The 15,345-nt window shown below is 40.1% G+C and overlaps 1 protein-coding gene across 3 annotated transcripts in view; it reads left to right on the top strand.

Annotated features, from left to right (window-relative positions):
- Window positions 1-15,345, top strand: part of PPARGC1A (PPARG coactivator 1 alpha) — a 371,225-nt gene that overhangs the window by 343,943 nt on the left and 11,937 nt on the right. For all 3 annotated transcript variants that reach the window (XM_086747406.1, XM_086747408.1, XM_086747407.1), the window contains exons 6-10: window positions 674-719; window positions 828-901; window positions 8,963-9,875; window positions 10,450-10,554; window positions 10,691-10,811. In XM_086747406.1, the coding sequence (XP_086603532.1) occupies window positions 674-719; window positions 828-901; window positions 8,963-9,875; window positions 10,450-10,554; window positions 10,691-10,811 (1,259 nt within the window). The remainder of the gene's footprint in view (window positions 1-673; window positions 720-827; window positions 902-8,962; window positions 9,876-10,449; window positions 10,555-10,690; window positions 10,812-15,345) is intronic.

The following is a 15,345-nucleotide window of genomic DNA, read 5'->3' on the forward strand; positions in this document are numbered from 1 at the left end:
AAAAGCTACAAAGACTTGTATTTTTATAGCTAGAGCTTTGGTTTTTTAGTATGTTGGGATTGCTGAGAGCTTCAGCTCCATTTTTAACCATCTGTGACTATGTCAGTGGCTTGTTATAGTTTGCAGGATAATTTGCAGAAATTTGGACTGTAACTGGTTGGACTCTGGCCTCATAGAAACAACCTATTCTAAGTGCTATATATATAATTGTATATTATAGAAGTAAAATTAACTGAATATTCATAACGTTCTGTTACTTCATAGTTATTCTGCTGCTCCTGTTTCCAAATAAAACGTGAACTGTAGTCTAAATTAAGTCTAAGAGAAATAACATTTTCACAGTGTATCCTGTAAAGTTCTTCATTGATTTTTAACATGTACCACTCTTCTTCTGAAGGGTTCTTGGCATTTCAGTTGTATACTGTATTTCAGAGGTATAGTAATTGGTGTAAATCATTGTTGAAATTTAGGTGCCCTTTTAGTACCAGTAATAAGGAATCACAATGAGTCTCCTTATCTATCTGTCTAAGATACACCGAAATGGCTGTTGAACATCAGAGCTCAGCCCTAACTGACTAACATGGGACTCCAGCACCAAAATAAAAAGAAATCTTTTTAGTATATGTTATGGGGTGTTTAAATATTCCATAATAATTTTCTTTTTTCCTTTTAGCCAAACCAACAAGTTTATCACTTCCATTGACGCCTGAGTCACCAAAGTAAGTACTAAAAAGTGCAAACATTTATAAAAGGGAGGGGGGTTCAATAGATTTTGGCTACAGCAACTCCATTTCAGCTTGTTTTTATAAATGTGCCCTGTCTTCCAGTGATCCCAAGGGTTCCCCATTTGAGAACAAGACTATTGAACAAACCTTAAGTGTGGAACTCTCTGGAACTGCAGGTGAGAAATGGGGAGTGCTGACTCTTCCTTTAAGCATGGCTTGTGTGTGTGTTTGTTCATTTTAATATACCACATGTACACCAAGATCTTACAGGAGTCTCTAGTAGATTGACTTCAGTGCATTTAGCATTGCCTTTTTATCCAGCTACATGAGAAAGAATGCATTTGAAAATATGACTCCAAACCTACACAAGATAGCATAATTTCTGGGAAAATATTAATGAAACCATTTATTTATTGTACTTCCCCTTTTCCCCATAGATTTGTGTACTGCTGAGCACCATCTTTCAAAGACAAACCCCACAGCACAGTGTAATAGATGTTAAAGATGGAAAAGTTATGTCATCCAGTCAGTCTCCAGGCTGGTCTAGGGCTGTACGTGACTGCATGTTTCAGTGCTTTGTCAGTTCTAGATTAATATGTCACAAATAACAGCTTCCTTCTCTACCACTGAAAAACTATTCCATAGCTTAGAGGTAATTCTTTAAATTGATATTCATTTTATATTCTTGCTTTCTCTTTATTTCTCCCATTAGCACACTTCACACAACCTGTCCTTTTCCTCCTCCTCCTTTCAGATCCTGAAAGGTGTTTGTACCTTTTGAAGATTTGCAGATTTTTTATCGTGTTCTGGCTTAGTTGATGTGTCACCCATTACACCTATTAAATTCATCTGCTTTTTCCTCTATAGTCAATTCCTTCAGACCTCAGATCTGTTTTATTGGTTTCCTCTGAACTCTGTTTTGCATCAGTTTTCCTGAAGTGTCCAGAACTGAGCACAAGAGCACACTTTGCGCTCCACTTGAGCTATTGCCAAGACTGTTTTCTTTCTCAGGCGTGTAATACTAAAAAATAAGAGGTGTACTTGGCATGCGTTTCTCTTGGGAGCATCCCTAGGGAATAACAGTAGTTTGTTAATTATGTGATCTCTAGTGTTTTGGGGGGCATTACAAAATACATCTTCAGGTACCACAAATTAGCTTGGCACCCCAAATTCGCTGGCAGCGTTACACACAAGCAGATCCAAGCACTAGTTCTGTGTATATACTTTGAGCTTTCACCTCCCTACAACCATTATTTCACTTTTTCAGAGACTTTGTCATTGGTTCAGCATTAAAACATGCATGCTTTCCTCTGCCACATTCTGAAAACCTGCAGTGTTGATCTTTCCTCTCATGACAAAAGGAAGCATCCTTCCAATGCACCTTCTTTTTGCAAAACCAAGACAAACATGGCAAATTTCACTGTATGCAGCAGGATAATCCCATTCAGTGCCAGCAGGCCCGAAGCATGGAGAAGCCTCTTTTATCGTTGATCGAGAGCAAACCTGCACAAGGGTGCCCATTTGTAAGCACACTGGTAAGTCAGTGCTTAGTGCTGCCAACTGAAAGGGGCAGTTGAGGTGACTACAGCAGAGCAGCCGTTGAAATCACTGAAGGGAGCAGTGTTTTCTCCCAGCTAGAAAGTCAGCAGCTTGCTCTTCCCGTCAGCTGACTAGACAGAAACTGGGAGTCAGTCTGACCCGTGGGTAGTCCTCTAGTATTGCTTCCATAATGGCAATGGGAATGGTCTTGGTGTTACCAAATTCATTCTGCTCCATCAGCTGTGCACACAGAAGGAAACAAAACAACTCCGTAGTTGTCTTAGGCAATATAACCAGGAGAACTAGCATTAAAAAAGGCATCAGAAGCTGTGAAACAGCACAACTGGATGAATATGTGAACAGGAACATTGTACTCTGAAAACATTTTTTTTTTTCCCCTCTGGAAGTAAATAGAGTCTAGCTAGAAAATAAACTGATGATAATCAGGAAGGCTAAGAGTTGGTGGAGCACATGTGGCCAGGGAGTTGGGACAGTGCTGCCAAGTTATGTACGTGGTGGTGGCTCTTGGACTACATGTTGCACTTGCTCTGGCCTTCACAGTGTCTGGTGAGGAGATTTCAGGGGATTGTATTTCATCACTTGGTAATTGTGTTAATCTCTGCCTTCATATACACATAGAATTTATTTTTATGTTCATATATGTATATGAATCTATAAAAAGATGAGTGGTTGTGCATGTCTTAGTTTTTAACTCATTTGTATGCTGTAGTGTCTTGTGTCGTGAGTCTGATTGTGTTGGAAGCAGACAAGTATGTAACAGAAACAGCCTTGAGTACTGAAGAACTTAGAGTGTATATGAGTAACTCATGGCAGAATTGGGACCCACTTCAGTTTGAAAAAAAAAAACAATCCAAAAAGTAAAAAAGGAAAGAAGTAGTGGCAGTAGTGATTAATAATACCTTGGAGTTCTTTAGTGAGACCCTGGCAACTCCAAATTATATCCAGATAACCGCGTTGCTCATTGTCCTTATATAGGGCAGCTTGCACTGTACAAGCACTATTTATTATAATTTAAATAGGAGTTGCCTTGATCTCACTGCCGAATTGAAAAGACCATTAGCAGTGCTGCTCGCGCTATCGAAGCACAAAGTATTTTAATATAAATAGCAGCTCCCTTGATCTCTCTGCTGAAAACAACATTGGTTCCCTCACTGATGAATTAACTGTAGAGTAGAAAAATAAATAAATAAAAGCATTTCCCACATGAGCCATCAGTCTTCGTCACACACACATTTTGGATTCATGTATCTAAAGTCAAACTGAAACCATTCTCTAGCTGATGCTACATCTTGCTTTAGAACAGATTTGTTGGTTGTAGTGAATGTAACTTTATCCTCCCTAAAACTGTCAAAACATTGATTTGTCAAATTACAAATTACAAATTACAAGGAACAAATAATTTTTAAAGTGTTTTCAAGCCACACATAGAAATTATTTGAAGGTACTTTAAATAAGTGGCCTAAGATAGAGGAAAAAGTCCACTGCTATCTAAAATACCAACTCCTGCAGCTGATTTCTAGTGCTGTTCTAAGGAAAATGGACCGGAACATCATGATACGGAGACAGTCCTAGGTGATGATAATGTAGTGTTTGTTTCTAGAGCTGGCTGCATTGCCTATGCCTTGCTAAGAGGCCATGGGCTGGAACTTCTCTTAACATCTTCCAGGAACATGAGACATTTCTATGTCCCTGGGGGACCTCTTTCCTCTTCGTTGCCAGTCAGACTGAGGGGGCGCCTGCAGACACGGGGACTAGGAGGACTCAGCCTCTGGAGGTGGCTGTGTTTCTTTGGATGATCAAAGGCTCCTTGATGATTGACTTAGACTTCCTACTGAACTTGTAAATACCAGAAGTTAGATGGCATGGCTCCTAAATGTTTGAAATGTTTGACAGGATGAGAGGTAATGGTTTTAAAATAGAAGGAGGTAGATTCAGATTAGACATTAGGAAAAAAATTTTTACAATGAGGGTGGTGGAACACTGGAACAGGTTGCCCAGAGAGGTGGTGGATGCCCCATCCCTGGAAACATCCAAGGCCAGGCTGGACGGGGCTCTGAGCAACCTGATCTGGTTGGAGATGTCCCTGCTCCTTGCAGGGGGGTTGGACTGGATGACCTTTAAAGGTCCCTTCCAACCCTAACCATTCTGTGATTCTATGATTCTAAATTGAGCACACTCTGTTCTCTCGGTGTCTTTTTAAACCTTTGCTTCTAGATACTCAAAGCCATCATGTAAGTGCACGAAGTGAGTTTGCACACTTAAGGCTCTACTACCATACAAGTAGCAATCAGTAACTGGAAGGTTATTTCCACCTTCTTTTTTACAACAGGTGACAGAAAAGGCTATATGAACACAATCAGCTTGAATAGTGATTTGGAATTCATGAGGATCCTTGTGAATACTTCCACCCTGCTATTTGCCCACCTGTAGATCTGTATTACCTCTTAGTTATCAGAACAAATACTTAAAATCTATCATATAAGAACTTGTTTGACCTCAGGATTATTTGTAATAAAATAAGATATGAGATGCAGAGAGTTGTCCAGAGGGAATAAAATCTAGAAAATTATTTGATATTTTCAGGCATCTGTGTTTATTCTCTGCAGCACTGACAACAGGATTAAACTGAATACTCAGCAAGCATGCAGTTTTTTATTATATGATGGCTATTTAATTTTATTATATTTTCCTGGCTTCTGCAGTCTTGTGCCACACAAAAGCTCTTCTGATTCCTTTACAGAATTGAACTGTTATCTTGTGTTCAGTATTTTAAGTGGCCTTAAATAATGCTTCCTTTGACAATTCATTTTCAAACTTAAAAGGTATAAAATAATTCATTTTCAATGCCTCTCAAAAGCCTAGTGCACATGTAGAAAGGTTCTAGGGCTGCGTTCCCCAAAATACACTGATTCTCAGACCCCTCAAGGCACAACAAACGTCATCAAACATTTAAATGATAACACTTACAGTAGAGTTTTAGAAGGATTGGTGTCTGTGTAAAACAGCATTGCAAATCAGTCCTAAAAAGTCAAGATGTCACGTTTTATGCAAAGGCACTTGTCTAATTTCTGCTTGTCAACCTAGTTGAGATAAATGAGTTACTCAAGGGGGTTTTTTTAGTGGAGTTTTGGAATGTATCAAAAGTAGTTTCACTCTTCCAGAGACTTTCTTGAAAGAAGTTGCTTGGCCAAGGTGTCAGAGTCAGCACACGTGCAAACACGTTTTGTTGCACAGACACGAGGCGAAGGGTGCTGCCTTGGCAGCAGTGCTGCCAAATTGATGCACGCTATTTTCAAGCACAAGATCACTGAGTGAGTTTGTAGTATAGACAGAGCAAGGCAAAGTGCAAACGTACCATTTACCGAAACCATTCAATTAAAGAGAAGTCCCTACAAAGAAAATGGTTTTATAGCATGTCATGAAAAAATACTTGCCTTTTACTTTAAAAAGAAAAAAGACTGTTTAAGGGGGATGATTGTAGAGTATGTACCACTTCTACCAGATTTGCTGTGCAGAAGTACATAAGTGTGAGTGATGTAGAGGTACTTGTTTATTATAGAGCACATTTCAATGCAGTAATCATAAATATTGCTAAGGTTGTGCTCTGTTGAAATATGACCTACATACTCTTGATTGTTTGTGTTACGTGATTTGTCTGACACCCATTACATTCTGGGTAATGGCAGCCATTTGTTGCTGTGCACAGCAGGCTCTTTTGACAAAAGAAAATAGGCAGCAATAAAAAAGCTATAGTCTGAATTACATTCTGCACAGCGCGGCACTGCTGAGAGTTTGTGCAAGTGTGTTAACAATGCTCTGAACTGCCTCTTGTCAGCCTTCAGCCCGTAATGGCCATCTGTCCTTCCATAAATCTGTCAAAACCTGCTAAGTTCAAGAGAGAGCACAGAATATACCTTGTACTGTCAACGCTAAAATGTACACGTCGGCGGAGAAATTGGCATGTCTGAAATAATCCAATGGTTATAGAATATTGTAACGCTGTTGATGTGGGATCATGGCCCTCGCTGAAGATTGCCAGGGATGAGTGTGAAGAACCAACTGGTTTTCTCAAATTTCATAGCTTGGACACTGGTCATGGGACACGCTGAAGGTGGACTCTGTAGCAGTGACATGAATTCAAAACTTCACTCCCTCCTCCATCCCCCGATGGAGATTTGTTCAGAAGTTAAATGAACGTTTCTCAATTTTTGTCTGTTTCCACTTGCCTGTGCACTTCCTGCTTCTGCTGGAAACCAGGAAAAAAGCCAAAATGCCACGAGGAAGCCCTTTCTTAGGCTGTGCCCAGCACAGTTCTGCCAGCAAGAGAAGTGCCAGTAAATTCAGCTCAGTCTGTACTTTTGTGAGGGGTTTTTTGGTGGTTCTTTTTTTTTTCCCCTCCTCTAAAGGTTGTTAGATTTGTCATTGGGCTTCTGGAAAACGCCGTGCCGTGTGTTTAGCTTACTTCTTGCTAGTTTTAAAGAAGTGGAAATGGAAACAATATTTTATTTTGAATATTGAATTATCTCTGGGATTTCTTTGCCTGAAATTCTTAAATATGCATGCTCATTGTGGAGTGGTTGTGTATTATAAGGAAGCAACAAGAAGGAGCTGGAATCAATATTTTGCTTCATTCTTTCTTTAAGAGTACATCCAAAAAATCAGTAACTAACCCCCGAGCTTCTCATGGACTGTAGAATTTAATGAGTAAAAGCGACGATTCTAAGTCTTTTCTCTAGAAAACACTTTTTGCTTACTCAAATCTTTATTGAATCTGAGATTGAAGTTTTAACCCAGAAATTATTACTGCAGAATTTTGAAGAGGACTATTCTCTTCATTTTGCCAAAAATCCATTTGGTAGTTGGAAATATTTGTTAGTGAGGAAGTGGATAAGGTGTGCAATACATACTGCTGACTTAAGTAAATTTTCGGGAAGGAAGAAAAAATGTAGGACTCAAATTAAAGGAAATACTTCAACAGTGATGACTTTGCACAAAACTTGTTCACTATTAAATTCAAATTCGAGGTAAGTAGAGTTTTAGGTGTCCTTATCTTTGCTTCAGTTTCCCTGACTTTGGTGTCGTTAGGCAAATCTCTATGTAGCCATGGGTAGCTCATAACCATTTTTTCCAAACGTTCAGACAAAATCAAGCTTCTCTCTCACATCAAGTATTCATGCCTTGCTACCACTATCTTCTTTTTTTTCTGGAACAAATTCATTGCAGCTAATGCAGTGGGACTCCCAGTCTCCATTTATGCTCCTTAGGGAGCACTGTGCGTTGATGGACGCTTTTCCTTCTTTACAGCAAAACGCTATAAAACATGTTCCATTTGCATTGATCTGCTGAGCTCTGTTGCATGGTTAAAAAAGAAAAACAAAACAAAACTGTATAGTTATGTTTGAAATACACATTTCCTGTAAGTGTGTCTGCCTTTTCTTTTCATTCTAGCTAAAGAAGTGGTGGAAAGCTCATTTCTTGGCCTAGAAAGAAAAATCTCGGGCAGCATCAGCCTGTGAAGTGCTTAAGGATGGTCTGGATTATCTACAAGAACTCCCTAATCTCAATCTAATTCGTTTAATTTTAAGCATATATATTTCTAAATTACATTAGGGTCAATTGGACAGAAGCAAGTTTTCAAACATAACATACTAAGTACCTTCTTGAAGAGTAATTATTTCCTGAACAGTGGCTACAGTTTGTTGTTACTCTGCACTGGTGTCCTGGGTTATCCTTTTGTAAAGTCTGAAGAACTTACATGATTTCTACAGAAAAGACTGAGAATTATATTCTTCCCTTATAAAAAGAATTGGAAGATGCTGCTTTGGTTCCCAGGTTTTACTAGAATGGTAGTCCTTGCTGCAATTTTATCTCACTATAGTGATACAGTCTGTTACAGTTATGTAAAAAATCCTGGTAGTTAGTGATATCTTTAGTCTTTGAATACTTATCTGTTTCATTTTGACTCCCTGCTTCATGACTCTCACTAGTACTCAGTTCTAAATGCAGTGGTTCATTACAGTTGCAGTTGTCCTATTGTTCACTATGGTTGCAGTTGCAGAACCGCATTTCAGGCAAAACGTATTCGTTATGCTCACCAGAATGTATTATACATATATTAGCAATGGTTTAGTAAGTTAATGAACGGTGGAGACAAAGAGTCATTGCAGTGAAGCTGCAGAGTTGCTGTACTTCCTGGCATTCAACTTCTGCGTCCTACCGAGGTTCCTTTGGTAGCACTCATTTATTTTTCTCAGGCTTGCTTTTATTCAGGTTTTTGTCTGCTAATTTCTTTAGGTTTTTGATAGCGCTAGTCTTTCGACTTCTGATTTTTATATCCAAATCTTTTTGATTTTTAACAAAAAAGTCTTTTGGTGATTATCTCTTGATCTTTTCTATGAAAAACTACAGAGAGGGGCAGATCTTGTGGAGGAAGGGGAGGGGCAGAAATGAGGCTGAAGATTAATGGCAATGCATGAGTACTGCTGCTATTGTTGTTACCAGGCCTTTGGTGTCTCACACTCTAAATACTCTTATTTCCAGTTTTAGTAGTGTTAAATTAAAGTGACATAGAACGGGCCTTGCTCTGTGTCTGTTTTAAAGGAGCACGTGAGCTGCCTTTGTAAACATTGTATGTGTGCTAAAAAATACTCTGTTCCTCCTTTTTTTTTCCCCCTTAGGCCTAACTCCACCTACAACCCCTCCTCATAAAGCCAACCAGGATAATCCTTTTAGGACTTCACCTAAGCCGAAGTCATCATGCAAGACTGTTGTAGCACCTTCAAAAAAGCCCCGCTATAGTGAGTCTTCTGGTTCTCAAGGAAATAACCCAATCAAGAAGGGTCCAGAACAGTCTGAGCTGTACGCACAGCTTAGCAAGACTACAGTACTGTCCAGTGGACATGAGGAGAGAAAGACAAAACGGCCCAGTTTGCGGCTGTTTGGTGACCATGACTACTGTCAATCTGTGAATTCAAAATCGGAAATACACATTAAAATATCCCAGGAACTTCAGAACTCCAGACAAGTAGAATTTAAGGATTCTTCACCTGGGTGGCAGTGTCAGATTTGTTGTTCTTTAGAACAAGACCAGTATTTCAAGAAAGAGACTTTACAGACAAGTAAGCAGGGATCCCACGGTAATAACAGAAAACAGCTTCAAGACCAGGAAATTCGAGCTGAACTGAATAAGCATTTTGGCCACCCCAGCCAAGCTGTTTTTGATGAAGAAGCAGATAAGACCAGAGAACTAAGGGACAGTGATTACAGTAACGAACAATTCTCCAAACTACCTATGTTTATAAATTCAGGACTAGCAATGGATGGTCTCTTTGATGACAGTGAAGATGAAAGTGATAAACTATGCTACCCTTGGGACGGGACACAAGCCTATTCATTATTTGATGTATCGCCTTCTTGCTCTTCTTTTAACTCTCCATGCAGAGATTCAGTGTCTCCACCCAAATCCTTATTTTCTCAAAGATCCCAAAGGACACGCTCTAGATCAAGGTCGTTTCCTCAACGCAGGTCTTGTTCCCGTTCTCCATATTCCCGATCGAGATCAAGGTCGCCCTGTAGTAGATCCTCTTCAAGGTATGGTGCAGCAAATTCGTGTGTCGTCATCATAGTTAATAAGAAGGAAAATGGCAAAAGCATAAAGCAACTTAAAGGAAAGAAAGAAAGAAAGAAAGAAGGAAAAAAGCAAGAAATAACTTAATCCAGTGCAACTTGTTCTATTGCTCCAATTAACTCTGAAGGTTACAGGGTTGCTACAGAAACACTTGTTGCCATTATCCTTTAAATTTGCCAAGTTTACACTTTCTGAGTGGAGCCAGTCAGGTCAGCAGCAGAGCAATTGCTGAGAGATGTACACACTAACCTTTCCCATTATCTGCGAGCTGCCTGCTGCCAATCTAGCTGCGGTCCCTATCAGATGAAGTTGACAGTGGCTGACTCTCTGCTCTGTTTTAGCCTCAATAAGGCACATTACAGAAGGGTAGGGAGGGGAAATCACTTGAGGCCCCTTTGTTGACTAGGAGATCGCAAACTGTCACTGGAAAATCTCATTTTTCGCTTAGAAGAAATTGTAAGTTTGGGGAAAAAGTAGAAAATGGTGTCAGTAGATTCAAACTGAATGACAGAGGTGAATGTGTGTTTCTTCCTGCAGATCTTGTTGCTATTACGAGTCCAGCCACTGTAGACACCGAGCACACAGAAGTTCTCCCTTACGTGCGAGATCGCGATCTAGATCACCGTACAGTCGCAGACCCAGGTAGTGCATTTTGCATGCATTTGGTTTGCTTTGCAGTTGGTTCTCAAGAGATCATGAAGCTTTCCAGAAACTGTATTACTAATTTTACATTCACAAATGCAGGTGCTTGATTTAATGACTAAGTTATGTTTCCTAGATATGACAGCTATGAGGAATATCAGCATGAAAGGCTGAAGAGGGAAGAATACCGCAAAGAGTATGAAAAACGGGAATCTGAAAGGGCCAAACAAAGGGAGAGACAGAGGCAGAAAGCAATTGTAAGCACTGTGAAGATAACTTTCATTTTGAAATAGATTGCTGTTACTTTTGATAGATTTCTAAAGCTAGAACTCAGAATTATTTTCTTTTTTTTTTATAAAAGAAAAAAACAAAATACAAAAATCTGCTTATGTGTATTTCAGTATTTTGAATTTTAGGTAAATATTTGTTTTCATAACAATTTATGTTTTAATGTTACAATACTAATTTTTTCAGGTTCTATAAATTGCAACTTTCCAAGTTTTTCACAGTCAACAGATATAGAGGGCTTACTAGAAAAAGGTTTTGTCCCAGACAACAGACAATTAAAAGTGAACCAGTCTACTTCTTATATAAATCTATCAGTGAGCCTGCTTTTTATACTATATGTCGCCTACCAGAGTGCCAATAATCAATGTCTGTTTTCTGTATTTCTGGGGTTTTACATAAGCAATATAAAGAGTCAGCTTACATACCTGTCGCTGGATTTTCATAGTAGCTGTAATTGCCTATACAGAGGGTGCAGATAACAGAATTCAAAACTGGGATCCAAAAGCATAAGTTTAATTTTTTTCCCTGTCTATGAGTTGGTTAATTTTTAAGTTATTTTTAGCAAAATAAATAGTCTGAAGCCATGATGCAATTTTCAAATGTCACTTAACACTGGCCCTTTTGTAATGAATTTGCATTATTTAATTATTTTGTTCATCAATGTTCTGTGTGAAACAACTGAAACACCTGAGGCGAAGGAAATACCCATGTGAGAATGAGCAATTCTCTTAGCTGTTGCAGCAGTAGGACAGAAGAATGGCTATTAATCGGACAGGTGGCTTTTGCTCCTTTTTAGTTCCCTATTGGCAAATGCATGATGGTTTTGATAAATTAAATTGGGAGCTGCTGTAAATCTAGCCTCTTCTTGTAGTTTTTAAGCCCATTTGTTGGCTTGCCTTAACATTTTACGGTTGGTTTTCTGTATCCTGCTCTTTCTGTCATGTTGTACCTTTACTGCTGTTCTGGCCGTGCTGTGGCTCTTGCATGAACTGGTGCAGACTGGAACACTTCTTCATTTCCAGATTTTCCCTTAGTGCTCTGTTGAGGGCTAACCAAAAGGAATAGGTCTTTCTTCGAGTGCCTTTAGTGGACTTTGTAGTAAAAGGTGATTTGTCACACACTCGTCAGCATTTCTTTTAATACTTAACACCAACAAAACTGGGAATGCATAGAGATTGACAGACTGGTGTAGTCTGTGGCAACAAGAAGTTGTGGGAGGGAATAGACATGTTTATTTTCTGACTTTTGTCTCTGTTACTGTTGTTCTTAGTGAGCTTCATCAAATAATTTCATTTTTCCCTGCTTCAGGTGCCCTATCTACAAAGTGTGGGCAATAACATGTGTTTTGTAAAGCGTGAGATTTAGAGCTGTAACATGCTCTGCTGTGCTGATCTGCAGCTCAGTGAGGGCAATGGAATAATTTTGCTTGGCTTCAGACAGGGCTATATTTAAGTCATTTGTTGCAGTTAGTTTAAAATATCTGGCTTCCATCTGCTTAGAGGTAAGCACTACCTTCCAGCAATCGTAACTTACACGGGCTGTTCTCTCTTAGATCCAACACAAATTAGGGATTCAAGTAGACCTCTGTCATGAGTGTATCTTACTATTTTTCAATTATGGTACCTTGCTGGTATAAATAAACCAGAATCCTCCTGAGGAGGTAGAAAATTTGATTCAGTTTAAAACAAACAAATATTTGGCAACTAGCTAATCAAGAAAAGAAGAAAAAGGAGAGAAAAGGAACTGTCGTAGTTTAGCCCTGATCAGGACCAGACTACGCAGTCTCTTCTCTCACTCCCTCCACCCTCTAAGAGAACAGGGGGAGATAATATAAGAAAAAGGCTCGAGGTTTGAGATAAGGACAGGGAGAAATCCTTAAAGTTACCGTTATGGGCAAAACAGACTCGACTTGGGGAAAACTGTTCATTTATTACTAAAAGCAGCAAGATAATGAGACAGAGAACAAGATAACCTCTCCCCATCCCTCCCTCTTCCTGAACTTAACATTATCTATACTACCTTCCTACCCCAAGCGGCACAGCGGGGAAGAGGGAATGGGGGTTGTGGTCAGTTCATCACATGTTGTTTAACGCTGCCGCTTCATGGTCGGGGGAAGAACTCCTCACATTCCTCTCCTGCTCCATTGTGGGGTCCCACCCATACGCCACAGTCCTTTGTGAAACTGCTCCGGCGTGGGTCATCTCTTCCATGGGGTGCAGTCTCTCCAGAACAGCTGTCCCAGCGGGCCCTCCACGGGCCACAGCCTCCTTCAGGCATCCACCTCCCCCGGTGTGGGGTCCTCCATGGGCTGCAGGTGGATCTCTGCTCCTCTGTGGACCTCCATGGGCTGCAAGGGGACAACCTGCTCCACCATGGTCATCACCACAGGCTGCAGGGGAATTCTGGCCAGGAGACGCATTACTCCTCCCCCTCCTTCTGAACTGACCTTGGCATCTGCAGCCGTTCCTCTCACAAGAAAATTCTTCACAGCAGGCAGGCAGATGCCTCTTCACATCTCATCTCCTCTCCACTTCTTCCCAGCCAGGCCGGGCCGAGTCAGGCCCAGTCGGCCACGCAGCAGGAGGCCAGAGGGTGAAGCCTGCAAGGCGCACAAGTCTTGTGCCTCCCCCTCTCTGCCCTCACTCAGCATCTTCACATCCTTTTTTCTTTTTTTTTTCTTCTGTTTTCCCCTTCTTAAATATGTTATCGCAGAGGCGTTATCACGGGACATTCTGCTACCAATCGGCTCGGCCTTGGCCAGCAGCAGGTTTGCCCTAGGCCCGGCTGAGTCCACTGAACAAAGGGGAGTGACTTCTAGCAGTTTCCTACAGAAGCTACCACCTTAGGCCCCCCCTCACTAAACAAAACCAAAACAGGAACTTAAAAAGCTGCAGGTATGCTGCATCATAATTTCCTGTGTTAAGAACTTTAGACGCTTCAAAACCAAGGTTGAATTTATTTTCTTTCTAAAGTGAGCATTTTCGTTATAATTAACTTCATTAATGAAATTATTTATTAATAAACATAAATAAATTTGAACTAAAAAATAAATATCAATTAGTAGAACATTGCAGAAGTTTAAAATACAGTCACCTGTGTAAGAGCTGCAGAAGATGTAGATGAAATCCTATTAACTGCTCTCTCCAAAGTCTGTCAGCACTTTCACTTTAAAAATCTGTATTGAATCATGCCTGTGCAAGTAAGTAGAGGTTAGGGGACAGCAGAGAAAGGGAAGCCCTGATCCCATGAAGTCAGTGATAAAATCTGTATTATTCCTAGCATTCTCTGCTTCTTTTCATACTCCTTTTGGCTTATGGATCTCTTCTATGTCACTATATTCTTTCTTGTGGGACTCAACTCATTTATTGTTCAGCCACAAGAAGCTCCTCTCACTTTCCTTGTATTCTTTCTTCAGTCCTATAAATTTAGATTTCTTTACTCTCTGCATTGGGGAATTTTTAATTTTCTTTCTAGCCCATTCTTATGCTGCAAGAATTGATTCATGGCCACATACCTTCAGATACTGTTAAAAGAGTGGCCCAAAATTGGGCAATACAAATGCTTTGGGTGTTACGCACGGCAGGCTGCTTTTCTTCATGAGAAGCACTATGCTATCGTCTCAGGAGTAAGTTGTAGAAAGGATGCACACTGGAAACGGAACAGAAATTATGACTGAGTTAAAGTCCATCAAGTGTTATTGGCTCAGTATCTAGAATTAGCCTCCATGTGACAAGAAGAGTGGGAAACCTAGGAAAAAGAAATGAGAAAAAATTTCACATATTTTGATCTGTCAAAACCATATGCATGGCAATGCCCTCTATGCAGGCAGCTTGTATTTTGGCAGACGTGAAGGCATATTGGCAGAATGCTGAGGAGGCTTGTTTTAGAAGCCTGTGCTTATGCTTTGTGACAGAGGTGTGTTTAAATGGCTGCCCCTTCAGTCTTGCACACACCACCTTGCTGCGGTACCTTCAGAGCAACTACAAACCTGGGCTAGCATTTCCCTGGATGGATTCCTGAATTCCTGTCTAGTCTTACTGGTGGCTTGACTTCAAAAAGTACTGTGATATTCTTCTCCTCTTCCTTTTCTTCTTTTCCCTTCTCCAGTTATTGGAGATTCAGTGCCTTTTTGGTGGATTGGGGTCTTAATTTTGAGCAGTCGTGCTTGAAAAATATGGGCTGAGCCAACAAGGTATTTTCCAGTTAGACAGTAAGAAAAAAATTTTGGCCATTCATTCACTCATTAATTTATTTATACTGTTGATTGCTAACTGAGCAAATGTTAGCATAGCTTAGTTTGATCTTGACTTGGTTTATTTCACTGGGTCCCCGTTTTGTTTTAGAATGTGTCCTTGTTGAACATAAGGATGGTCTGCCACCAAGACTTACTTAACTTTATAATGCTAACCAGATCATAGTGGAGACAGATTGATCATGCAACTATAGGAGCAACTGCAGGACAGGTCAGGACAGTCTGTTCAGGGCTTTGTAGAAACTGGGATC

Source organism: Chlamydotis macqueenii, chromosome 4 (assembly GCF_036417535.1).
Source record: "Chlamydotis macqueenii isolate bChlMac1 chromosome 4, bChlMac1.mat, whole genome shotgun sequence".
Taxonomy (NCBI): domain Eukaryota; kingdom Metazoa; phylum Chordata; class Aves; order Otidiformes; family Otididae; genus Chlamydotis; species Chlamydotis macqueenii.